A 27,985-nucleotide genomic window follows, 5' to 3' on the forward strand; every position below is an offset into this window, starting at 1 on the left:
AGCCCTTTTTTTGGGCTGAAAAACTCGGCTTATACACGAGTATATACAGTACATCATTCTCCCTTCCTCCATTTTGTCCTCACAACAACTCTATGAGATGGTTTAGGCTGAACATGTGTAGCTTGCCAAAGGTAGTGAGTTTCCATGGCAGAGTAGTGATTCAAACCTGGGTCTCCCAAATCCTAGTCTGAAATTCTAACCCCTACACCACGCTGGCTTTCATTGAGTTGCTGGTCTTCAGCAGTAGCAAGTTGCCAGTCCTAGCTGAGTCATGCAAGTCATGTAGTATCATGTTGTCCGGTGGTTCTCAAGAAGGAGGAAATAAGGCTGCACTGGTAGGTTAGAGGGAAAAAGAAGAAGTTGCAAGGTAGAGCAGTTTATTAGACCTTTTAGACCTGGTTTCTGCCAGGCCTGGCTCCATGAGTCCTCCCTTAAAAACCAAAACGGACCTGAAAAAGGCCCTTCACCCTTACCTTTTACAGACAGAAACCAATGCATGAAGGCTGGCAGTACTGTTGTGACTGCGTAGAAACCCCCACATCGGCTGCTGTGCAGGGCATTTGTTTCTTAAATGTCCAGGTGCTGCTTCTATAATTTGGGGGGATTAACCCCCTGATTTAAAACAAAAAATTACTTTAGATGTTTCTCTAAATCTGGGGCTTTTTTAGGTTTGGAGAAAAATAAAGGCCTGTTTTATATATTGGATTGGATCATCCAAATCTTGTGTACATTGTATTCATGGAAGTAGATGTTCCCAAACCCCACCTTTCCCCAGCTGCACTGCATAAATGCTCCCAAAGGTGATATTGGTGTTCTTGGTTAAAGAGGGATGGATTTTGCTCTTCCCCTTCCTTGTGGTCTTTTCCTGTCTCCTTTTCTTGGTCATGGACTGGAGGAGGAAAGGGAAGATGGGGAAAAAAATCTTCTGTGTGCAGTTCATAGAATTCAAACCACTATGTTTCCTACATAAAAAGGTAAAGGTCCCCTGTGCAAGCACCGGGTCATTCCTGACCCATGGGGTGACGTCGCATCCCAACGTTTCCAAGGCAGACTTTGTTTGCAGGGTGGTTTGCCAGTGCCTTCCCCAGTCATCTTCCCTTTACCCCCAGCAAGCTGGGTCCTCATTTCACCGACCTTGGAAGGATGGAAGGCTGAGTCAACCTTGAGCTGGCTACCTGAAACCAGCTTCCGTAAGGATCGAACTCAGGTCGTGAGCAGAGCTTTTGACTGCAGTACTGCAGCTTAGCACTCTGCGCCACGGGGCTCTTGTTTCCTACATAGACCCCCATAATTATCAAATGAACAAACTGCCTTGTTTCAAGTTAGAGATTCAAATGTGTAAGTGTTCTTGAATATGGAACCTTGGTAATGTCTACAGCAATTCAGTCCGTGCCCTGCTTCTGAATTCAGGCCACAGCAGATCATTTGATCAAAGAATGGCTTCTAATGAATGAATTCGAGGCCATGATTATCTCTTTGTTTTAAGAAACAAAGGGCTGTTCAGCTCATCGCTCTTCATTGCCACCACTGATGGGTGGAAACAATTTAAATTTCTTACTAGCACTATTGTTTTTGTTTTTGTTTTCAAGCAAGCATGGCAAGCTGTTTGAAGTTTGATCCGGTCCAAAGAAATAACACTTGAGCCCTGGAGCTTGAGGCTGTTCATGGTGCTCAATTTGAGTGCAGTGATGGACTGGAAGATAAAAATAGCCCCAGAGCAAGCCATGCTGAATGACCCCAGCAGCACTACAAGACCACACTGCAGGGCAGTTCTGCTCTGCAGGACTCAGACATTTCCCAAAGTTGGGGCTCTCCATGGTAATCTAAAGGAATGGCATGCTATTAGAGTCATTTTGAAATGAACAGATTTCCAGGAATGGAACCTGGCCCAGAGCCTACTCACCCAAGGGAGGGGCCAAGGGTATGATCAAAGGGCAGAGACCGCAGAAAACAGTAATTCATACAGTGAGGGGGAAAAGTATTTGATCCCCTGCTGAATTTGCCCGTTTGCCCTCTGACGAAGAAATGACCAGTCCATAATTTTAATGGCAAGTCTATTGTAGCTGTGAGAGACAGAATAACAACAGGAAAAACCCCAGAAACCCAGAAGACAAAAGTCAGAGATTGATGTGCATTATGAGTGAAATAAGTATTTGATCCCTTTGCAAAAGATGACTTAGTACTTGGTGGCAAAACCCTTGTTGGCAATTACAGAGGTCAGACGTTTCTTATAGGTAGCCACCAGGTTTGCACACATCTCAGGAAGTATTTTGTCCCGCTCCTCTTTGCAGAACCTCTCCAAGTCAGTAAGATTTTGAGGCTGATGTGTAGCTACTCTAACCTTCAGCTCCCTCCACAGATTTTCAATGGGATTAAGGTCTGGAGATTGGCTAGGCCACTCCAGGACCTTAATGTGCTTCTTCTTGAGCCACTCCTTTGTTGCCTTGGCCGTGTGTTTTGGGTCATTGTCATGCTGGAATACCCATCCTCGACCCATTTTCAATGCCCTGGCTGAGGGAAGGAGGTGCTCACCCAAGATTTGGCGATACATGGTCCCGTCCATCGTCCCTTCGATGCGGTGAAGGTGTCCTGTCCCCTTAGCAGAAAAACACCCCCAAAGCATAATATGTCCCCCTCCATGTTTGATGGTGGGGATGGTGTTCTTGGGGTCGTAGGCAGCATTCCTCCTCCTCCAAACACGGTGAGTTGAGTAGATGCCAAAGAGCTTGATTTTGGTCTCATCTGACCACAACACGTTCGCCCAGTTCTCCTCTGGGTCATTCAGATGTGCGTTGGCAAACTGCAAACGGGCCTGTACATGTGCTGTCTTGAGCAAGGGAACCTTGCGGGCTCTGCAAGATCTCAGTCCTTCACAGCGTAGTGTGTTACCTACTGTTTTCATGATGTCTATGGTCCCAGCTGCCCTGAGATCATTGACAAGTTCCCCCCGTGTAGTTCTGGGCTGCTTCATCACCGTTCTCATGATCATTGCAACTCCATGAGATGAGATCTTGCATGCAGCCCCAGACCGAGGGAGGTTGACAGTTAGGGTTAGGGTTGTCACCTTCTCACCAAGCTGCTTGGCAATAGTCTTGTAGCCCAGTCCAGCCTTGTGCAGGTCTACAATCTTGTCCCTGACATCCTTGGACAGCTCTTTGGTCTTGGTCATGGTGGCTAGTTTGGAATCTGATGGATTGGTTGCTTCTGTCAACAGCAGAACCCTAACCCTAACCCTAATCTGGCTGGTTGATAGGGGATCAAATACTTATTTCACTCATTATAATGCACATCAATCTCTGACTTTTGTCTTCTGGGTTTCTGGGGGTTTTCCTGTTGTTATTCTGTCTCTCACAGCTACAATAAACCTACCATTAAAATTATGGACTGATCATTTCTTCGTCAGAGGGCAAACGGGCAAATTTAGCAGGGGATCAAATACTTTTTTCCTTCACTGTAGAATTAATTCTAGCTGATGAGAAATGAGGAGGGCAGAAAGGGCAGGAAAGGACAGGTGCATCATTTAGAGAAGCTGCACATCATTTAGAGAAGCTGCACAGAAAGCCTCAAATGAAAATGAATGTAAGAATGGACTCCTAGTTTATTGCTACATAAGTCTTAGATGCAGAGTACTGCAAATTCTTAAAAGGCACTAGACAGTTAAAAATGAACCTCTCTCCTGTTTCTTCTATTACATTTTAAAAAAAACTCATATGGGAACCACCCAGAAGGGGTTCATATTATAGGCAGTGGAGGGTCTTGTGGGGGGTGGGGTGGGAAGCAGCCCTTCTCAACATGGAGGAAACAGAAATGTCAGTGGAAAACCATCCATCATGCATAAATTATCAATTAGTGACTAATATGATTTTTAATATAACACATTTCTTTTGTTTTGCAAACAGTTTGGTAGTTTTTACATCATCAGAGGAGAGGAGAGAAGCGGCAACAATTTTTGGCTTCCCTTGTGCCACGCTCAAAAACTCCATAAATATATTTGCTTCCCTGAATACTTAGCTCAAATATGTTGCTATGGAACAAACTTCCCCAAGGGCAAACTGTAACATCCTATTGGTATTGTTAAGTGAGGCATTAGATTTACAACCACACAAATTAAAGAAATAAAAATCCCAATATGTTGCAGAATGTTTCATGTTGGACTGCTGCTTCTAAAAATACTTCAGGACAAACGTTCTCTCATAAACTAGCTAGGGATGCACTGAAGGCAACCACATTTCATCATGTGTTGTCATTCATGACATCTTTGTTAGAATAACATTTCACTTTCAGAATGGTTTACAAGTAAAATAAGGCATAACAAAAGATTTGCCTCTGGATGAATACAGCTGTGACGCATATGAAAGGTTGACTTCCCGAAATGAAACAAAAAGTCAGTCCAGTGTAGATGGCTGCTGAGCTAATCTGGTGATATATGTATGTAAGCAGTTATACCAGGTACTATTGAATGTAGGCAGTTGTCAAAACAGGTAGTTTTATTGATTTTTTTTTTTGTCCGGACAACTGCTTATTCATCTGAAAAATCTGGTCCAGATAGGTCTCAAATTTAATCTGATTTAGTTACAAGTGAAAGTAGCAGGGGGGCAGAAGCTCTACAGTCTTTTCAGTTTCTTTTAATATGAATGCCTGTATTTCTGAAATTCTCTTCCATCATTAATTAAAATGTTGTGGCCCAAACACTGGAAAGCTCTCCAACTGTAAAGCTACACCACCTTTAGAAGGGATCTAAGCAAACTATACATGGATGGTTCTGATGACGCTCCCAAGCCTTAGACTGAGGGATTTGTGCAGTCTTTGAATAAATCCAGTGGGGACAAGAAGATCCATGGGTTGTGGGCTATTTCTGTCATTCTTTTGGGTACAGGTGCTCTAACCCATGAACAGGTTCTTGTTTGCCCAGTAAATAGGACATATCTATGCACAAAAGGGGGGGGGTTGTCTGAAACTTCCATAAATGGCTCAGGGATTTTCAGAATGATTTTCCGTAATTGTACATTCTATGTTATCAGGGACTTAGTATGAGCAATGCACAATATTAATTAATATGTATCCTTGGAAAATCAACTTTACTCAAAGTTAAACTGGGTAGAGATTGTCCCAAATAGGAAGATGATGGATACAAAAAGAAGTGGCTTGGAACTTTTGGAATTCTATACGGCTGCTTAATTTATGGCAAATAGGCAGTGGTCTGAGAAACATTCATATGTTGTCATTGGCTGCAGCTAGGACTAGGCATGTCGCATCACATCAAACGATTTGAGCAATGTTTGCCATGTTTGCCCTGGCAGGATTTTGTTGGTTTTTCATTGTATGATATACATACTGAGCCAGTTGAGGGTTCCCCACCCCCCACAATTTACTTTTTAGAATCAGGCTGTCATTGTAGATTTGAACAGAATACAGCACGTACCTCATATGCCAGTAATAGAATGAAAATTGTACATGGAAAGCGGAATTGTTCTTGCAGATCAAGAGACTGATACATCATGAATATTACAGGAAAGTTCTATTTTTAACAGGGGCCATGAGTAAAACAGTATCACATTTTACGGGGCGGGGGAGAAGAGATTAGATGCTGGGCAAGTAAATTGTGTGAAAACAGTTCACTTCAAAAGCAGCAATAACTGACTACAACTGACCTTTAAAGAAAAAGTAAGTTAACATTGCTGTGCATCCAGGGAGACTTTTAAAATAATACATTAAATACCAGTGTTGCTCTCTTTATCATTTCTTTTTTAAAGCTCAACAAGATCAAATGGGAAACTTGACACTGTAAGCCACCCCTACACCCACCCCCCACCCCGGAGTACAATTTAGAAGGTACAGATGACAGAAGCCACTATAAAATGCTGCAATCATCCAGGAAGAGGCTAATGATCTTATTAATAAACATATCCCAACTTTATTGTCGAAGGCTTTCACGGTCAGAGTTCATTGGTTCTTGTAGGTTATCTGGGCTGTGTAACTGTGGTCTTGGTATATCCCAACTTTATTCAGGAGAAACAAATAGAAGAATACAAGGCCTTCCAGAGTCAGGCTCCTCTAGCCAGTTTATCCAGAGCTCTGAGTACAACCTGGAGTGGAACCGCTCCAGATTCTAGTATCCTGGAACTAATATAAAACATGAAACAGACTAATGCTATTATCTTGAGTGATAATTGAACATATTCATCCACTAGTAGAGCATATTTATTTATCGATCTCTGAAGTGATCTAGAAAGTAGTTTGAAGATTATATGATGTTTGAGATTAAGATTCCAAAGTCACTTCTGTGGTGAACTTCATGTAAAAATTGAGCGGGGTCGTGACACTTGGGAAGGGGAGAAGAGGGAAGAGAAGCTTCTTTTTGATATATTTACTTAGTTGCTGATTTAGCACCCTCCTTAGATTCTGTGCAAACAGGAAGAAAAGGACAGGCAGGTTGCATTTTTATTATATTGCCAAAATCCTGAAATGAACTGGCAAGAAATATATTAGTTTTTGGTGATCAGTTTCTTGTATAGAAAATGTGCATTCAAAGTGCAGTCAAGTCACAGCCAGCTTATGGCAACCCCTGAGGGTTTTCAAGGCAAGAGATAAACAGAGGTGGTTTGCCATTACCTGCCTCTGTGTAGTAACCATGAACTTCCTTGGTGTTCTCTCATCCAGAGCCAACTCTGTTTAGCTTCTGAGAGCTGATGAGATTGGGCGAGCCTGGGCCATCCCAGGTCGGAGGCATAGAGAATAAGATACTTCTAATTCAACCAACGACTACTAGCAAAATATTGTACTCCTCCCCATGAACCTTCTATTATCCTTGACATCTTCTTTTAATTCACAAAGTCACATTACTATATATCTTTCTGTCCCAAGTCCAGGCCTCCCAGGGCCCCCTCAGGACTTCCCAGCCCTCGGCGGGGGCCAGCCCCCACGCCAACAGGGGTGGGAAAGGGGTCCGGCCGGCAGGAGAAAGGCCCACCTCTCCCGTCCCCCTCCCCGCTCGCCGACAAGCCTCCACGGCTGGGCGCCTGGCCAAGGGGATGAGGCACCGCCACCATCAACCCCAGAGACGACCAGGAGCCTTCACCCACCCCCTACCTTTTTCCCGCAGGATATCCAAGGGAAGGGGGGCTGATGCCCCAAAGACAGCTCAACCGGCAGTTGTGGCTGTCACTAGGCTACTAGCTGTCTGAGAGATGTTTGCTACTTAACTGACACTTCTGAGAATGCTTGATTGTTTTTTAAACCTGCATATCTTCTGTCTTTTTCTCATCTGCTGGATGCTTCTCCCACAATCAGTTGTTCAAGACAATTGTGTAGAACAAGTCCTTAGAGAAGTTTCCTTTCACCGCTAGTGTGTTCCTTTTGGCACCTTTCTGAAGGCAGGCTTCTTTTGTGAGCAAATTCAGGTCATGTATCTCTTGTCTGTTAATATTTCATATGCTGTAATCTTTCTCTTTTTAAGGTCTTTTCAGAATTGCTTATATCAAAGGGAAACCTCTTTGAATTGCTACTGGCTGTGTCAGAACATCCACATAAATAGCAACAGGATATCAATTAAAATCATTTATCTGTGAAGGCTATAGCATTTCCTTTTGTGGCAGTTCTTTTCCCATATCTATATACATATGTAAATACAGTAGCTGTACTCAGAATCACAGAATCAGTCTTGTTGGTGAGGGGGAGAAAGTCAAATGTAACTGTAATAGAAGCTGCTTTGTGTGTGGGTTGGTGCATTAATGTATTAATCAAAACTCCATGGCTAGCCTGGAAGATAGTCCCACAATCGCATTCTCACACTTTCAACCATAACGATTCTCCTTGTACAGTGCCACTTTCTAAGTGTCTGTCTGTATGTGTTTTCTAAATATATCTGCTCTGGATCTAATTACAGCTTCCTGCCCTGCCTCCCAGTTGACAGGCATTAGATGAACTCATTGTAGCAGTTAAATCTCACCCACATTATCAGCTCTAGCAAACCAAATCATCCTACCTCCCTCAACCCGAAACTAAACTGACCGGCTTTCACATTCTCACTCTTTGCACATGGTAGATGTGTAGGGTTCCCAAGTGCCTGCTTATGGCGGGTAATCTACTGGCCATTGCTCCTCTTGCCCGCCCACTCTCAGTTGTGGGCGGGTGGAAGTAGGTGGGGAAAGGGAGGGGGAACAATACTCAGGAGCCCAACTAGGGCTGTGGATTAGGAAAAAAAGCAACCCCAGATGACCACCCCAACGCAGGAGCAAGGAAGGCAAAACAGGCTGGAAAACTATGCCCTGTCCTCCTACCTGGCGCAAAACAGCTGACTGGAAAAAACAGCTGATCCGCGGTGAGGCTCTGGAAGGAACTGGGAGTGTAGCTGGAGGGGAGGAAATAAGGCGCACCTTGTTTCCTCCCCTCAAACTACACTCCCCGCTCCTCCCAGAGCCTCGCCTGGGATCAGCTGTTTTTTCCAATCAGCTGTTTCCCACGAGGCAGGAGGACGGGGTGCAGTTTTCCAGCCTGTTTTGCCTTCCTGGCTCACGCATTGGGGCTGCTTTTTTTATCCACAGCCCCAGTTGGTGCCGGACATACGTCATCACGTAGATGATGTTGATCTCCGCCCCCAACCCCGCCTCCCTAAACCTCCCGCCGGTGGCAAAGAGGGACCTGGCAACCCTATAGATGTGGCCTTCTTCTTTGGGGTTCATCTGCCTGTGTTAGTGTCTCCTCTCATGGACAGGCCACTAATTTAGGAAGTTTGTCTGTTTCCAGGAAATCTTTTCTCACCATCACGGCCAGTGTCAGGGAAGTGTCCAAATATATTGCTTATTGAAAGAAAACCATATTTTGGAGATCATACAGGGAACTCCCAGAATCTTGTCAAGCTTGGCTGTGAATCATCAGTTTGTCGAGGGTGAAATAGGGCTGTCATCTCCCCCCTCTTGATCGGCAGGAGGTTTTAGGGGGCGGGGCTGAGGCTATCAGGCAGATGTGTGCATGTGATTACATCACTTCCAGGGTTTCCCTTGCATCGCCGCAGCCACTTTAGCACTCAATCCGGTTTGAGTGCAAAAGCGGCTGCAGTGATGCGGCACTTCCAGGGGTAAACCCGGACTTGAGGTAATTGCGTTTAAAAAAATGATTAAATGATCACTCACACCTGCTCTTTTATCTAGCGGTGACCATCCCTTATCTCATAACTTTGCTTCTCTTCTGTGTTCATCTGCCACCAATCAGTACTAATCCAGTTTATTTACCACTGCATCCCTGTGAGGCTGCTCCTGTTCTTGCACCTGCCCCAGTCCACCTTCCTGGCTGGGATTAGGCAGACTCCCCCTCAGGCTTCAGAATGGAAAGGAGAGGGGGTTCTGCCACCCTGTTCCTTTTCCTTCCCAGGACTGCCTCACCCTTGGGTTCTCTGTCTGTCCCATCTTGTGAGCTCTGTCCTCTATGGAAAGCATAGAGTTTTGGAGGAATGTGGTTTGACAGGGACACTCTACCACATTCCTCCAAAACGCTATGCTTTCCATAGAGGTTTTTTTTAAAGGGATATGATAGCATCCCCATCACTTCCGGGTTCACCCTGAAAAGGACATTATTGCATGTGCGCTGTGCTCGCGCAAATCAGCCCCCCAACCAAAGCTCCCGCTGATAGTAAGGGGGGACCTGGCAACCCTACTCAGTGCCTTTATAAAGGAATAGATACTTCAATATAATGATGATTGTTACCTTTTTCCATCGTGTGTGAAGAACAAATTTGGAATGCTATAGTAGTCAACTGAGATTATTCATTTCCAAAGATTCACTAAAAATCACAAAAGTATGTATAAAACTGCTAAGAAGACCTGAAGCTAATTTTATTGGCAGAATTATCATTGAAATTATAGCACTGAATCACTATTGAGTTAGAACCTGTCAATTTACATATTCTATTTTACTGTGTTCTGGTTGGCAAGTATCCCATTTTCCTGTTTCAAAGATAACATTGCCGTTCACATTCTGTGATGTGCCCCACCTTGTGAACGTAACAAGGGATTTAGTTGTTCAACTATTGTTAAAAACTGAAATAAAGTCATTCGTTTTTTAAAGATTACTGCATGTAATTACTTCTGCAATAGGCAGAAGGTTGTTGAGTCAATACCAGTTTTGAAAAGTTACTTACTTCATTTCTGCCCTTCATAAATTCATCAAAAGCATTATTCAGAATTCTTTGGGAGCAGCTACATGATACACAAATGCATGATAAAGATCTTCAATGCTGGTTATTTTTCTTTTCCTTTTACAATGTGGTTTTGGGAAAGGATTAATTTGGGGCAGAGAAGTTGTGTGCATATGTGTGTATTAGAGGGCAATTCTTCTTCTTCTTTTGCTTGCTACTTCTACACTTTAAATCATCCTGTCCCTAAGTAACTTATACTTTATATGCCCCAAATGCAGCTGGGGAAGAACACTGGAAAGGAAAAGTATTGGGCAGGGAAAGGGCTAAGTGATCTTTCACACCTACCTACTCTCTGTGCTGCTTTTTCATTCCAGATTCTTCCCTCCAAAAATGACATTTCTTTAACATAAAAACATCACTGGGGCTCTGTTAACACGTTTGTATCTAACTATTGTTAGCCCTATAAACACTTGTGTAAACATGTGATATAGAATAACAGTCAACATACTTTCTGGACAAGGAAGTCTCACCAATTTATCAGAAAGATATGCACATAGGGGATTGACAGGATGTGGCAAATGTGCTTGCACAATAGATTTTGGATTGTCAAGCAGCTTTCGCCCCATTCATTATCAGAATCTTAGCAGCTGTGCAATAAGAAGATGGCTCCTCTTTAACTAATAATTAATTTTGGTTTATATTTTTATGTTTATGTTTTATTTAATTGTTTTAAATGTGTCTGCGTGTGGGTGTGTATTCTGAAAGCTGTTCAGTGTCTCAAATGTTTTAATGTTTTCATATTTGCTGCCTTTGGAGCCCAGAATTGGGTGGAAATGTGGCATAGAAATGTTTTAAATAAATAAATAAAATAGAGTATAGGAAACAAAGAGAAGTGATAAATGGCCAAAACATAAAAGCAAGTGGCATAATTTTATGTTTACAGTATTCTTTTTTAACAGCTATTATTGATAATTTGCTGCACAGAGCAGTTACAATAAGAATATACAGGTAATGTGTCCAGATTTAGAGTTCTGCAAGTGGGGACCTGCAGGAAACTTCCAGGAACAGCTTGTGAGGGTTCCCAACCTCCCTGTGCAAACTCCATAAAATCACTTGCTCAGACGGTCATGCAGAAACAAGGAACTTTATTGGAAGCTTCAGGTTAGTATAGGCCTTACACTGGTAAAGTTGCAAGTGCTCACAATTTCACAAAGACAGAATTATAACCCCTACAGGGAAGCAGATGTCAAATGTATGTTATGGGAATCTACGAGATAATAGTGCATGGTACAGGAACATCAAAGACCTCAGGAAGCTCGTTATTGCTATCTGCCTACCAAGGCCATAGCTGGTGGGAGGGAGTCGGAGAGAGCAAGGGAGGTGGACGTGGGAAGAGACATTCCACTCTGGGGCCTGCTAGACGCAGCGCCTGAACCAAGGAAAGGCAAAAGGCCTGGACTGCTTTTACGAGTCCGGGGGGGGGGGGGGAAACACACAAGGCAAAGGCGTACAGACCCTCACACAGCTATCCCGTTTCTCCCACCTTTGCTTCCTCCCCTCTCCCCTACTTCTCTCAGTCTCTCTTTCTCTCTCTTGCCACCCCTTTTCTTTCTCTCTCTCCTCCGTGCCTGTCATTTTCTCTCTCTTTCTGCCCTTCCATCCCATCACTTTCTCTTTCTGCCTGCCATCACCCTCCCAGCCCCCCACCTGCTTCCTCTCCCCCTCCCACAGCAGCAGTGGTGGTAGCAGCAGCTCTCCTGGAATCACAACTGATCTCCCAACTACAGCAATCAGTTCGCCTTAGGGTTGCCAAATCCAGGTTTGGAAATGCCTGGAGATTTGGGGGTGGAGCCTTGACAGGATGAGGTTTGGGATGGGCAGCAACCTCAGTAGGGTATAATGCCATAGAGTCTACTGTCCAAAGCAATCATTTTCTCCAGGGGAACTGATTTCTATCATTTGGAGATCACTCGTAATTCCTGGTGATCGCCAGCCCTCAACTGGAGGTTGGCAATGCTAGTTCCCCTGTAGGAAATGGCTGCTTTGAAGGGTGGAGTCTATGGCATTATACCCTTCTGAGGTCCCTCCCTTCCTCAAACCCCACCCTTCCCAGGCTCCACCCCTCAAATCTCCAGGAATTTCCCAACCTGGATTTGGCAACCCTATCGTCTTTCCATATGGGCCCCTCTGTCTTAAGCTTTCTTTCTCCATCTCCCACCCACCCACCAGCCTCTAGCTTGGAGAACTATGGTATTTTTCTGCACTGGGGACCAAAGCATCCTTCATTAGTCTCTCCTCCTCCTTTTTATCCACACAACAAGCCTATGAGGTAGGCTAGACTTAAATGTGACTGGTCCCAAATCACCCAGTGAGTTTCTGCAGGAAGATGGGTATTTTAACCTGGGTCTCGCAGACCCTGCTCTGAAGCTCTAACTGCTACACCACACTGGCTTTCATAGGCTGGCGCTGTTGAACAGTAGCAAGCAGCCAGGCCTAGTTGAGTCATCTTATTCAGGTGATATCAAGTCACACTGAGGTTGCTGCCAGGTCTAGAGTTGCCAACCTCCAGGTGGGATCTGGAGATCCCCCATAATTACAACTGAACTCCAGATGACAATGATCTGTCCCTCTGGAGAAAATGGCTGCTTTGGAGGGTGGGTTCTATGGCATTATACCCTCCTGAGGAAGCTCCCCTTCCCAAACCCTGCCCTCCTCAGACTCCACCACAAAATTTCTAGGAATTTCCCAACCTGGACCTAACAACCCTAGCCATGCCTGGCCCCAATGACTTCTCCCTCAAAGGCCAAAATAGGCCAGGAAAGGGCCCTGCCCCCTCCTCCTGCCTTTTACTGACAGAAAGTGATGCCTGGAATTTGTGGTTGCCTAGCAACAGGAACTGAGGGAATCTGTTGCTTAAAGCTACAGGTGCTCCTTTTATCATTTTCTGGTTTTTTAAACCTCCCATTTTTTATTTTTTTTTAGATTTAACATTTTTCTGCAAACCTGGGGCCCTTGTCAGGTCTGTAAAAAGTTGTGTCTTGCCCATTCACAGCTCCAGTCACCGGATTTAACTATCCAAAGATTTGGCCAACTTCGCTATTAGAATATAAGATGTAAAATTTAATAACTTGCCATAATTGCCATAATAAAGTAAACCTTCAGATGGTCTTTGATTAGGTTGTCCAGCACTGGCCATTGTCTCTGCTGCCCCATTCTCAACTCTCGATAAATACAAGAGGGAAGAATAGATCCTTGCTTATGAAAATGGTACTCAATTCCCTCCCCAGCAAAGGATGAGGGCAATGGAGCAGTTTTGCTGGCAGTCTACAAAAGGAAACCAGTTGGCATAGGCATGTGCAAAGAAGCACACACGGTATTGGGGGGGGGGCACAGGAGCAAGCCAAGTACCATCGCCCCAGCAATGTATGTGAAGTTCTAAATATAAATCTTTAGTGAGCACCCTGAGACATCATTTGAAGGATGAAGAGGAAATCCCTTAGACCAGGACCTCGGGTCAGAGTCCCAGTCATGGAAGTGAGACAGGAACCCCTTGGGGGAGTGCCATTATCCTTGAACTGAAGACCTCACAGCTAGGGAGGAGGGACATAGCCCACACCCCTTCAGCATGGCTAAATTCTTGGCAAGTAGTATGCAGTTTGACTGCTCAGGGCTCAGAGCCAGGGTGGGCCTCACCCAGAATATGATATGTAGACAGAGGAGGTCTGACTCCTCGGCATCTCATCACTTGACTGCACTGTAGTTAAGTATGGGCTGAGTTTTGCCCTTGTCTGCTGCAGTTCCTTATCTTGGTAATAAAATTAAGTTAGTTGTTCCAACTAATGATGTCTGCTCCTCTTATTCTGTGTCCATCCGCAAAGGTATTCTGTCAACAATCCATTGGAATAATAATGTTGTCAGCTCCACCTTTAGGGTTGCCAGGTCCCTCTTCGCCGTGGGCGGGAGGTTTTTGGGGTGGAGCCTGAGGAGGGTGGGGTTTGGGGAGGGGAGCGACTTCTTTGCCGTAGAGTCCAGTTGCCAAAGTGGCCATTTTCTCCAGGTGAACTGATCTCTATCGGCTGGAGATCAGTTGTAATAGCAAGAGATAATCTGCTAGTACCTGGAAGGTGGCTACCCTATCCACCTTCTATTATTATCTTCCACCAGCAGGTGAAGACTTTTGTTTTGTCGGTGTTCCCTCGCTGATTCTCATTTACCCCATTTATCCTCCCATTCATGTGTTTAGGAATTCCGTTTTAATTGTTTTTATACATTTATATGTGTTTTTAATCTTGTTTTAATCTTGTTTATTGTTCATCAGCTTGGGTGGAAGTTGAATGGAAAGGTGGTTTTAAAATATTTCAAATAAAATAAACTTCCTGAATCAGCTCTTCATTCCAGATATTGACTAGGATAGCCAGTAGTGTAGATTTAAAACCCCTTGAGGATATTTGGAAAACTACTGCATCCATCAACATTTAGGAAAGTGGGGGAGGACCAACAGTCTAATTTGTTCCACGATAACCCTGCAGAAATCATGGGGCGAAAACGCATGGTCGCTTTATCCTCCTTTAATCCCTGTTTTAGCCAGGATCGAATGCACATTAAGCGAAATGCATGCATTCAATCCTGGCTGAATCCTGGCTGAAACAGGGATTAAAGGAGGATAAAGTGACCATGCGTTTTCACCTATAATTACGATAACCCTGCAGAAATCATAATTACATCTTCCATCACCAGGTAATAATCTGTCTGTGACGAGGGAATAATTAGTAGTAGAAGTTTGTAATTCCTTGAAATACAATGCTAACATGGCAGATCTCTACCAATCCAAGGCAAAAATCACAACCTTAGAGTTCTTCTCCACCTCATCTTAAACTCTGAGCCTCCCTTCCACCCACCCCAGCCTAACTATCTACTTCTATTGTGGCTACAGTGGCAGAGAGGAAAGGAGGGAGGGGTGTGTGTGAGAGTTGCTGCCACAAGACCTCCTCAATGCAATCCCTCCCCCTGTCTATTATGGTCCAGACCCCAACCTTTGAGAGCACTTGGTTTCAGGTCATAATGGGCTTGGGGCCACCCAAGAGTTTGCTATCCTTCATCCCACTGTTACAGAACTCTGTTTCTAAATTCATGATAGCTGTCACTTTTTAACACATCCATTTTCATGTTCAATGAAAGGCAGTTTTTTCAGATGTTTGGGGAGAAAAAAAGAGAGGAATTGTATCAATTTGTTCCTACTCCAAATGCTAAATAACGTAATTGCAAATAATAATGCCAACAGATGGTTCACTGCTTAAGCCATTTGTCATTTTTTATTGTAAAGGGTGCATATGCGTGATTAACAGCCTATTAATCTCTTGTGGAACTGTATCTTTCCTAAAAAATTAGGAAGGTACTGTAATAGCTAGTTTTTAGTAATATCAAATATTAAGAAGAAGTATGCAGAGCGCATGGATTTGGTTAGGTACTTTTTAAATCTGTATTTTTAAATCTGTATTTCAGGAATTCCATAAAGGTGATGGCTGTGCCACTTAGAAAATTAAGTGATGAACTTATCAAAGGGATGACAAGCAGTGTTTCTTTATTTCTTTCTTTCTCTCTCTCTCTCTTTCTCTCTTTCCTGAAAGCTAAATACCATACAGCAAAGAATACTGAAATTAATAATCAAAAAGTAATTAATATTATGTGTATGTGTTAAGTCTCATCAGGTCGCTTCCAACTCATGGCGACCCTATGAGTTAATGACATCCCATATGGTTTATCGTTAACAGCCTTGCTCAGGTCTTGCATACTGAGGCCTGTGGTTTCCTTTTGGCTCTTCCTCTTTTCCTGCTGCCTTCAACTTTTCCTAGTATGATTGTCATTTCCAGTGACTCTTGTCTTCTCAAAATGTGACCAAAGTACTATAATCTCAGTTTAGTCATTTTAGCTTCTGGGAAGAGTTCAGGCTTGGTTTGATCTAGAACCAACTGATTTGTCTTTTTGGCAGTCCATGGCACTCCTCCAACACCACATTTCAAAGGAATGTGTGTAAATATTTGATAGAAAACATAGTGATGTTAAGTATTTAATACAAAAAGAAGCGCTCAAATGTCTATGTTGTAATTGCCTGAAGTTATTTTTATATTTACAGATTTTGTCATGACCTTACAGTATTAACTAACTAATTTCATGCTGTTTACCACAAACATCATTTTCTTTCTTTTAAAATCAGTTATTTTTGAATTAATCATGTCCTTTTTCATTCCCCTCCAGGTTAATAATGAAAATGTAGTAAAAGTTGGACACAGACAGGTAGTGAACATGATTCGGCAAGGAGGAAATCACTTAGTTCTTAAAGTTGTCACAGTAACCAGGAATCTTGATCCAGATGATACAGCCAGAAAGAAAGGTACATTCTTTTCATTGTTTGAACTGTTTCTTGTGTGTGTGTGCGTGTGTGTCCCAGAGAGAAACTATTTAACATTATTTAAATTCATGCTATACAATATATGCCTCATTCTACTATCTTATATGCTTGATGATGCTATATGTACTGAAGAAAAGGACTGATTTGCAAGAACACAGAGCCCTTGTTGAAATATACACCAAGTCACATGGGTGCCATCTTATTATGGCGCAATCCTGAGTGCTCAGCTGCTGAGAAGTGTGTGAATATTCCAACCAAATGGAACCAAGTGAAACATTTCTATGTATATTCTTCTTCAAATTGATGGGCAGCCCATTCCTGGGGCAGGGGGATCCATGGCTGGGAGCAGCACAGCCACGTCGCCTCCTCAGAGGCTTCCCGGCCACAGCGGAGAATAAGAAAGGCTTTTTAAAAAATAAAAAGAGCAAAAATGGGGAAATGTCTCCATTGAAAACAGCGGGGCAACGACACCAAACAAGATGTTGTAGCCTTGCCACAACAGCAAGGAACTTCCCTAGGCTGGAAGGGATTACGGATGACAAGGGTATCTAAACCATCTTAATAATATCCATCCAAACATTCAGTTTACCATGGAAAAGGAAATTGAGGGTAAACTCCCATTTCTTGATACCCTTGTCATCCGTAAAACAAACTCTCAGTTAGGTCACAAGGTCTACCGGAAATCAACTCACACAGATCGCTTCTTACACAAAAACTCCAACCACCACCCCCGACAGAAAAGAGGAATAATCAAAACATTAATGGACTGTGCAAGACGGATCTGTGAACCACAGTTTCTCAAGGAAGAAACTAATCATCTAAATCACGCACTGCTAGCAAACGGCTATTCCAAGAATGAAATCAGAAGGGCCATTAAACCAAACAAAAATCAGAAAACTCAAGAAAAACAGTCTCCCATAGGAAAGGTATTCTTGCTATTTATTAAAGGAGTCACTGATAGGATGGAGAAACTTTTGAAAAAAACATAACCTACAGTGTTTAAACCCACCAAGAAAATACAACAAATGCTACGATCAGCAAAAGACAAAAGAGACCCCCTCACCTCTGCAGCAGTATATCGTATACCTTGCAGCTGTGGAGAAGTTTACATCGGGACCACAAAACGCAGCATACAAACAAGGATAAAAGAACATGAAAGATACTGCAGACTTGGCCAACCGGAGAAATCAGCAGTGGCTGAACATGGACTGACACAAACAGGACACAGGGTCTTATTCCAAGACACTGAAAGACTGGACAATTCTACCAACTATTTTATCAGATTGCACAGAGAAGCCATTGAAATTCATAAACATCAGCACAACTTTAACAGAAGAGAGTTTAAGAATTAATAAGGCTTGGCTTCCTGTCCTAAAAACCTCCAGACTAACAAAGACTTTAGTCAACAATAGCCATGGAGATTAGCTTTGGACTTCACACATTAACAGATCACTTCAGGATACAATGGTTCCATATTAACATACCACACCCTCATTAGCACATTATCTGGATACTTACAGGACAATGATTAGCACATTACTTTTGCAGGACAATGACTCAGCTCAAACCCAACCCCTTTCTGACTATATCTTCCTACACACTAGACACTGAGAGACACTGTCCTTCAGTGTTACTACTCTGAAGATGCCTGCCACAGTTGCTGGCGAAACGTCAGGAAAGAAAATTCCAAGACCACGGTTACACAGCCCGGATAACCTACAAGAACCAGTTAAACCTACTATTGGTTATAAGATGTATGTAGGTGTCACACAGCTTTTGCAGTAGTATTGCAAATCCTCCCAACCAAACACATTTTAGCACTGCTGTAATTTACATTATAGTATTTTTTATTATTGTATTATTTGCATGCTGCTAGCTCAGTGTAAGAAGCGGTCTTCAGAATAAGCCTAAATTTGATCCTACTGAAAACAGTGAAAATCTTGTGCATTGGAAAGTTTCATTTCAGTGTTAATAAGAAAATTAATTATAAAATAGTATGAAATATTACTGGGAAAGCATTAAATTTGAGAGAGTTTAAAATTAAAGATATTTTCTTTAGAGGAGAGGCGTCTTTCCATATTTTGCAAATTTGGTCATCAGTAGACAGCCCTAGGAATACAGCATTTGAGCAACTAACATGAACATTTGAAAAATTCCTTTTGTTTTTGTTTGAGATAACATCATCACTTTTCTCATACCCTTTTCTTGGGTTTTGTGCTGGTGATGGTTGCTAATGGACAGCTTTCTTTGAAGTTTGAGAAAATGATGATTGAGGTGATGGGCAGCCCATTCCTGAGGGGAGGGGCTGCGCTTGTGGCTGGAGGCCAAAAGAACTTTCACTCACACAGCTCAGGAATGGGCTGTAAGAAGCCAGTGTTTTTTTAGCAACCGCGTCTTGGTTAGTGGCTTTAGGAGTTGATTCTTCTTCTGGATCATGGTATATCTGCACATCAGTACCTATATTCCACCTAGACATAGTTTATTATGCCATGCATAATAATACTTCTCAAATGGCTGCCAATTTTATACACATGAACTGAAATAATAACACAAGTGACTGTTACTTGAGACAAAGTGATGTTGGCAGTGTAGAAGGAAACCAGTATACACTTTTGACATGACATAACAATGAGCACTTTTCTCTGGTCATAACTTATGCAGTGAAGTTATCTTTGAACATTTTTTAGGTATATCTGGTTCTGAATCATCATCATTTTTAAGAGAATTAGGTATGGGCTGAAAATTGCATCCTTGTGCTGGATCCTATAAAGTGCGAGCACTAGATGTACAGAATTTTATATTTTGTGTCTTCTTCTTCCTGCAGCAACATGTGCTCTTGAACTATATAGCTTACAAGCTTCTGATGTGTCATATCTCATGTTAGCAGATTTATCAGATAAGATACATCAACTTTCACTTAGCTGACTGTCCAGAGCGTGAAAATTAAAATGCACGTCGTGCTATTGTTTTTATTTTCCTTGCTTAGAAATTCCTGTACATAGTCAGTATATCTTAGTTTCCAGCAACCAATTATTGTTTTACATACATTGAGGCAAACACATTTTTATTTTATTATTAATGTATTTGGGGCTTGAATCTGAACCATGCATATGGAAATGTATAGTATTATAAATCCATTTACTTACACTGTGTGTCCTTCTGTTTAATGCGAAGCCCCACCGCCTCCAAAACGGGCGCCAACCACTGCACTGACCTTGCGGTCTAAGTCAATGACCTCAGAGCTTGAAGAGCTTGGTAAGAAAGTGTTTTTTTTAATGAGCATGCTGAAATAGTGCAGATGTAAAGACAATGTTTGACAGTTTGAAAGTGAATTGCACCCTGTACAGTACGTGGTATTGAAAAGATTACATGGGAATGTTGCATTTCTGGAGATTTCCAAGTATGCATGATGAGCATGAATTATTTTGTTTTAATTTTGTGTGTGTGTGTTTCCAGCTCTGCGAGAGAATGTATTTCTACTTTATGTGCATCATTATTTTACACATCAACCAAAAGCTATAGCATATTTTATTAGTTTGCTTTTTTATTTTTAAAATATCAGTTTATCTAATATTGTTTTGTTTTAAATTTCTGTGGCCTCTCATTAGTGGACAAAGGTAAGCTGCTAGCCCTCATTATTTGAAAGCTGACAAGAATTAAAGCTTTGAACTTGTAAGCTACCTAGTTCTCACATGCCCCAGTTCAGCAAGAACAATCCCTGTATGGAAACAGGTTTCTGCTCTCAGATCAAAGGGGTACTGCTGGGGTGAAACCACACTTAGCATCTAGGATGTCTGTGTGTGGTACAGGAACACTGATGCAGATCGGTACAAGATTACTGATAGTCCCAATCACCTTTTAAGCAAAGGTCAGAAGTGGGACCTAGGCTTTATTTCAAGGGCCTTTCCTCACCCACTAGTTAATACCAGCAGGTCAAGTCATCAGTTACAAAAACGTTTAGGAATGCAGCAGCTATCACATAGCTCTGTACTGTACTCCTGGTTTCTGGGATCAGGCCCTTCATTCCAATATCATGTTTACATGCATAACTAACAGAGCAATCCTAAGGGGGGGTAGTTGGGGGGGGTTTGGGGATGGCGCAGCCATGCTGCCTCCTGAGTGAAAATGTATTTTGCCCACCCTGTGAAACTGCTCCATTGAGCTTCACGGGGCTATGCCTCCCTTTTTGCAGGAGCAAGTACATGCCAGAAAAAGAGGGGGTTCCCAAGGCAAAAGACTTCAGGGAGCTGTCTAATGTCAGCCCTGCCCCCAGGAATGCCTCCTCTGGCCCCATCGCAAGCCTTTGTGCTGGGGAAACGCTGCTGGTGCCCATGCGTTGCGTTGCCGCTCGGCTCTCCAACACCAAACATAAGTGGCCCTGCGCCGGCGTTAGTGGCAATTTAGCCAGCGCAAGTGGCACTAACACCAGCACAGAGGTCACGCCCGCTCCAAACCCCTTTTGGCCCTGCCCTTCGGGATTGCTCTGCCCATCTCCAACAGAGTTGCAAGAACAATAATATTCTTTCCGTTTGCTCACTTTAATGCAAATGTAAAGTTACGAAACAAAATTTCTTGTATAATATTCCAATTGACAAAATTTTGATATGAAGAATAAATGGGCTTTTCCCCATCCTGGTAACCGAAAAATTGTTGCATGATAATCAGATTAAATAGGTATCTGAATAGCATGGAGCATGCCACTGACTTAAAATATGATAGTTCCATTCAGAGGTCCATCAGCCTTCACTGGCCAATAAAGTGAATCAATACCATAATAATAAAGCTCATACTCTGCCAGAAAGTGAAAGTGAAGCAATACCATAATAAAGCTCATACCATAATAATAAAGCTCATACCCTGCCAGAAATTTTGTTAGTATTTTAAGGTGCAACTGGACTCTTGCTCTTTCCAATACCATAATAGAAACTTCTCATCTTGAAGCCAACACTGGTCTATAATCATGCCAACATGGTAATACTCACTGAGATTAAAATCTATAGGAAGAAGCCAAAGCTTCTGATGATTAAATATGCATGTTCAAAAAATGATGAACCAGTTGATGGTATGAATTCTTAAAGTTCCTTAGATGTAGGACTTATTTTGCCGTAACATTTGTTGTTTAAATTTAGAAAAGTATGAATTAAGTGCCAATATTTTTCTTCTGAAATATGCTTTTTCTTTGTGCCATTTATTTTTTAAAGCTATAATAAAACAGTTGCAATAACTGATTATTTATACTTTTTAATGAAAAGATGTGGCCATTTCCCCCTAAAAATTTTCTGTATCCTTCATGATTGAGAATTCCTTCATGACTAAGAATATTGTAAAATTATGCTTCTTAACATGTTCCTGTATCACAGCACAGACCTCTTTTTGTCTAATGGAAAAACAGGAAGGAGTTTATCAAACGCCATAAAAGTAATAGTGCTTTAACTAGCTGAACTAACATTTGTGGTGCGTTTAAAATTAATTCTTCCTGCCATTTTTGAGATGGCGAATTTTTCTTCTGGCAGGACAACTCTAAGCTAATTCTGAATCTATACCTGGGTAGAGAGGAGTCATTACCAAGCCTGACCTGTTTTATATATTGAAATGTGTAGTACTTAATGTAATTAATTCCTCACATAGCTGCCTTTATAGGTCTTAACATCCTACTCAGGAACTATTTTGATACTTGGGACATAGTTTTCCTAAGGCCTCACCATGCAGAACTCATTTCATTCTCAAAAAAAATCACAGATACCCAGTAATACTATTCTTTTTTGACCTACAAAATTAAAAAGCAGCTGTTCTTTGATAATCCATGTTCAACATCAAAGAGACTTGCTTTTAATTTTATAGTGAAAACGCCTTGCCATAATTTGGGGATTGCATGATTTTTCCAGGGGAGGGGATAAAATTCAGAAAGAAAGTTGAGAAGCGGCCCTCAGAAAAATGTTTCCTGAGTTTCAAAGTTATTTCTGAGTAGGCTGAAGACCCATAAAGGTAGCTAAGTGAGGAACCAGTTGCACTATTATAAATTTTGACAGTTTAAATAGGTCAGCCTGGTGATTACTCCCCTCTGCCCAGCTGTAGCTCCTAGTTATCGTAAATGGGTTCTCATAAAAATAAAATGTTAATAGGCAGCCACAAATACCCTGTATCTGGGGAAAGGGAGGCTAGAACTGAAAGAACTCAAATGTAAGAGAATTCGTTGCCTATCAGTGTTTTTATATATAATACGGTACTTTGAAATGATGAACTCCTGTCTAGCAGCTTTGGATATCCACATTTCCTGTGATCCTGAGTTCCATGAATGTGCACAGGGAGTTAATTAGGGCTGTCCTTTTCACTTTAATCATATGCTCATTGCTAGTAATTTTCCTTGATTGGAAGTGACAAGGGCAGTCCCAATCATGCTGGGAAAATCTGCTCATTGAGTGCATCTGCATGACTACCAGAGCCACTAACTATACTACAGCTACAATCCTATGCACAGTTACTTGGGAGTAAGTGCAGTTGAACTTAAAGGTGTGTACACCTGAGTAGACATGCATAGAATTGGGCTGAAAGAGTTATGTAGAATAGGTAAGGTTGAACCTTTTAGTAGACCTTCTTCTGTTGGTAAGAACCATGGTGGATCTACTATGAAACTAATGATGCTTAAGCTTCAGGGACCCTAATCCTGGAGGGGCCATGAAGCAATTTTTTTTTTAATGGGTGAATTTTGCAACAAAACTGATGGAGTTTTTTTAAGTGTTTGTTATTAAAATAAGGCTATTTTAGTGATAGAATCATAAGCAGATGGGTTGAAGCACTTAATATTGACTTTAGAATATGCTCTAATACCCATTTCATAAGGCCTCAAAATGTCCCTGTAATTGGTGAAATTTCAAAAAATTCTCAGGGGCTTGCAGCATTTGAACCCCCAGCTGTATGGGCTCGCTGAGCTTGCCAAAATCTATTCATAGCCTATATTTTGGCAGCTGGATTCTCTAATCCTTCGTTGGTGTGTGGCCTTTAGGCTAGCTCAGCCCTTAGGCTAGAGCCAATTGGAGTCATAAAAAGACACCTGAATTCTCAATTCAGGCTGCACTCATCTCACTTGTGCATTTTAACACCAACAATCAGATTTTCACCTCTTTATCCTAACGAACCCCCTCTGATGACCTTCTACCTCTCTGTTAGAGAATGAACCAATACATCTGCCATAGAACAACCCCACTGAAGAAGATAACAGCGGTTACCCAGACCTCGTTGCTGGTGGGAAGGGGCTCACTGTATGGACCATTTTCAAGGACTCCACCCCACCACCCTGTTTGCCGCCATTTAGGCCTCGAGGTCCTTGCAAGGACAGCAAGGCCCTTTGGACTTTGTTGGATGTTGCCCTATTGTTGCTGGTTGCAAAGAGGCCCCCATAACAGTTCAAGCTTCAGGATCCCAAAAAAATAGGTCCGCCACTGGGTAATACAAGCATGAACTTTGGCAGGGAGTATAAAATGACTTTATGCTCATGGAAATGTTTTAAACATTTCAGCAGAGTGCCAGGAGTAGTAGTGTTGGTTTGGCACTAGAATTATTATGGTTGATTTGTTGCAAAAATTGATTTTTGAAACTTCAGAAATGCAGAATTCTCATCTGTTGATTCATAAGGATGGTGAAATTAATTTTGGATATTCAAATTATTTAGCACATCAAACACAGCTAATGTAATACAATATACATGAACCAGAAGAGGGTTGTCAACAGTTGTGATAGCTCAGGAAACTGAAATTACTCTTGTTCTGTCTAATAACAAGTTCTTTGTCATTCAGATATGGTTTGAATACTCTTTTATCAGCAGAAGTTGATCCAATAAAAGATTCATCCTTAGTTTTTTGTATTTTTGCATTCTCTTGGATCAGCATGACAGAAACTCTCTTAATTAAGCTTAATTTATGAAGTTCGTTCCATCAATAACATCTGCTGAAAAATTGCCCCATGAGCAGAATTTATTGTGCAAATTAATTTTTTATTTTGTGATTTAAACTTCCTTTGGTTCTTTATCGTGCTATTATAAGAAAGGGTGTAGGAAAAACTGCTATATATTGTTCACAGTATGTATGTGTAGCATGCCTCTTCATATTTCTTTTTTGGTTATCTCTCTTCACGTAAACGTCTAATAATTTTTGTAATCCGCACCTACATCCCACTATTTTATAATCATGGTGGGGATTCAAACAGCTGCTTAAGCTCAAGGAAATGGCTTACAGTGCGCCACTGGAAATGGTGACTTCCTTTGGGGTGGGGGAATATTTAAAGCCTGTGCTTAATCATAAACTGGAAAGTTATTTTAGTTTCAAAACCAGTTCCCAATGTGATTGGAAGGCTGCTTTTCGATGGAAATTAATCTATAGTTCCCTTGAGTTTACAGGATTAGTGTAATGGTTCTTTGGGTCTTAGTTCATGCCCTTAGGTTGGTCGGTCTCTCTTTCTCTCATGTTCCAGAATTCCAAGTATTTAAAAATTGGGAACAAGTTGTTTAATTTCTGAAACTAGGTGTTAACTTTTATGGATAGCCAAATTATCCTTTCTTTTACTGCAAACCTAACTTCATAGTAAGAGTCTGAATTTGGGCAATGCCAGAAGGGCTAATGCTAAAGCTAGTTTGATAAAGGACAGGACATTGAATACATTCAGTGCTAGTTCTCCCAAGATAAGCAGGGGGCTAACATTTGAAAAAGGAGCTTCTCTTCAGATTTGATTTACCATTCATTCCCTTTCTATTTCCAAGCTTCAGTACGGAAGAAGAAGGGTAAGGGGAAGCATTTTGTCTCTTGTTTTAACTTGGTTTTTTTTCTACACCTTTTCATATTAAAGAAGTAGCACATTTGTAAATGGTCCACTTTTTCCAATCATAAAATGATTGCTATGCTTTAGGTATTTATATAATGAATTGCAAGCACATAAAAAACAACTGATTTCCTCAGAAAGCACATTTGAAGTAACTGACCCCATTTCTTCCTTTTGTCTCCCCCCCCCTTCATTCCCACTCCCTTTTCCTTTTTCTGTCTAAGATCCTTTCCCAGTTGTTCCCTAGTCATTACCTCAAAGTTACTGTGCTATCTGGCAACCACTGAAGGCTGTTTCATATGTGGCATTTTTCCTGTATAAAAGAACCTCCTTGTAGGGAAAAAATATGAGCACTCATGTCGTTTGCAGAAGTGTCGTGATTATTTTGCTGGGGTTACATGTATTTGGAACCTTCTGCTGCAGCTTCGGAACATGTGTAATCCAGGCAAAACAGATACTTGTGGCAATTTCCCCCCCCCTCAGTGTTATACATGAGTGTATACATCTTCTTCCTACACTGAAATTCCCTTAGTGTAGGGATAATGTCACGTGTGAAGCAACCCGTTCAGAAGCAGTGGCAAGTAACAGGAGTTTGGTGTAGTCCTGCATCACTTAATTTCACTTGCCTCCTTAACGGCCAACCACTACTCACAAAACCACACTGCCTCTGTCTCAAATATAGGTACCTCACACACACGCACACCTTGACTCTTTACCTGGAGAACTGCTGCTCTGCATAATTTCAGGTTTCACGTAGCATATTCTACACTGTCCCGTATGCATGGAATGCCCTCCCTAAACTGATCCATAAGGTCACAACTTCTCCTCTCCTTTATCTCCTTGAGACCCACCTCTGCTGCAATGCCTCCCAACTTGCAATGACTGATTGCTAAGTGAAAAGACAGATGGGGATTATTGACATTTTGTAGTAATATTAACTATAAATATATGTATACGATGGTGGCATATATTTAGCTGCATCCTTTTTTTTTAACCTCACCCTTTGTATGTCACTTGCTTTCTTCAACATAAGGAACGTAGTTTTTTTTTTTAAGTGATTTGCACAATGTACCACTAATCCTTTAGGTAGAAGAAATTCAGGAAAGGAAATGCATAGGTAACAATTTTGTGCAAAGCACTGACTAATATAGATACTTATAACGATGAAGTGAACTGGCTGAAGTACATTTTTCTTAGTTTTTCTTGGACATTTTAATCTTGTTCGCAAGAGTTCGCATTACAGCTTTTCCTTCAGTGCACTATCACTCAGAAACTGTTCTGCAAAAACCATGGCAGAATCAAATGTCTTAACCAGTTGCGAGTGTCGACAACTGAAGTGTTTTTCATGTAGATGAGTTAGTTCATAAATGTAGTTCATTTTTGTTTTCTTGGTTTTGGGGTTTGTTTGTTTTTTAAGGAAGAGTAAATGCCCTTGATATGTTTCTTGATGCAGGAGGCCAGGAAATCGTTTTTGGTTTTTTTTTTTGGTTTTTTGTATATGTTTCTGTATATGTTTGGCTGTTAGCCTTATTATCTAATAAAGAAAAGATGCAGGAGGCCATATTTACAATCGCAAATCCAGGGCCACTTCCCATGTTACAGTTTTAGCGTTTACATGTAGTGTGCGCACTCTAAAGCTCCAGCATCTGTGAGAACTAACAAATGTTTTTGAAAGATGTATGCTTTGTTGTAAAAAAATGTTTATGTATGCCAGGTAATTAGTCCATACATGCGTATAGCCTTTAAAACAAAATTTTCTGCTATGTTTAAAGCAAGCCTTCCACAATATAAAATAGTCCTCATGTTAAAGCTCTGCAGTGTTTTGCATGGAATTATGAATAGACAGGGGTGATCCCTTTCAGTTCTGTGAGATTGTCCCTGCTGCTATCGATTATATAGAATACTCTACATCAGGGCTCCCCAACATGGTACCCATGAGCATCATGGCACCTGCTGACACGTTTCTTGGTGTCCACCAAGTTTTTTTAGAAAGTGGGTCAGGCTCTAGCCCCGCAGGCCTTCTGATTGGCCACTGAAGATCTCATCACTAGGTTTGCCAGCTCTGGGTTGGGAAATACCTGGAGATTTTGAGGGTGGAGTCTGAGGAAGGAGGGTTTGGGGAAAGGAGGGACTTCAATGGGGTATAATACCATAGACTCCACCTTTTCTTCAGGTGAACTGATCTCTGTCACCTAGAGATCAGTTGTAATAGCAAGAGATCTCCAGCAACCACCCGGAGGTTGGCAACCCTATCTGATCACCTACAAATAACATTGTTTCAGTGGCAGCTGCCACCACAGGGTTTTGTTTGACTCTATCACTCTTCTTTCCCGGTGTATTTTCAATTACCCCTCTTGTCCTCAGCACTTGGGCTTCCCATGTATATGTGGCTCCATCTAGTGTGGCAGCTTTTTTGTGGTTGTGCCCACCAATCTGTGTCAGAACTCCAAAGGTGTCGACAAGCTCAAAAGGCTTGGGGACCTTTGTCCTACATTAAGGTGACTGAGGCCCTTTTTTGAAAGGAATCCCATGTATATACAGAGGTCTTTAAGAAATTAAAATCAGAACATGGCATTTATTAAACTTATGGCCTCTCAAAACTCAAACAGTAGTACTACTTTTTATGCTGATAT

At 41.8% G+C, this 27,985-nt stretch overlaps 1 protein-coding gene across 3 annotated transcripts in view; it reads left to right on the forward strand.

The window, feature by feature from the left end:
- Positions 1-27,985, forward strand: part of SHANK2 (SH3 and multiple ankyrin repeat domains 2) — a 383,933-nt gene that overhangs the window by 306,127 nt on the left and 49,821 nt on the right. For 2 of the 3 annotated variants that reach the window (XM_056850895.1, XM_056850897.1), the window contains 2 exons: positions 16,388-16,523; positions 19,716-19,796. In XM_056850895.1, coding sequence (XP_056706873.1) covers positions 16,388-16,523; positions 19,716-19,796 — 217 coding nt within the window. Of the gene's footprint in view, positions 1-16,387; positions 16,524-19,715; positions 19,797-20,149; positions 20,159-25,293; positions 25,315-27,985 lie in introns of all 3 variants that reach the window. The other variant, XM_056850898.1, reaches the window with a different exon arrangement.

Source organism: Euleptes europaea, chromosome 6 (genome assembly GCF_029931775.1).
Source record: "Euleptes europaea isolate rEulEur1 chromosome 6, rEulEur1.hap1, whole genome shotgun sequence".
NCBI classification, from domain to species: domain Eukaryota; kingdom Metazoa; phylum Chordata; class Lepidosauria; order Squamata; family Sphaerodactylidae; genus Euleptes; species Euleptes europaea.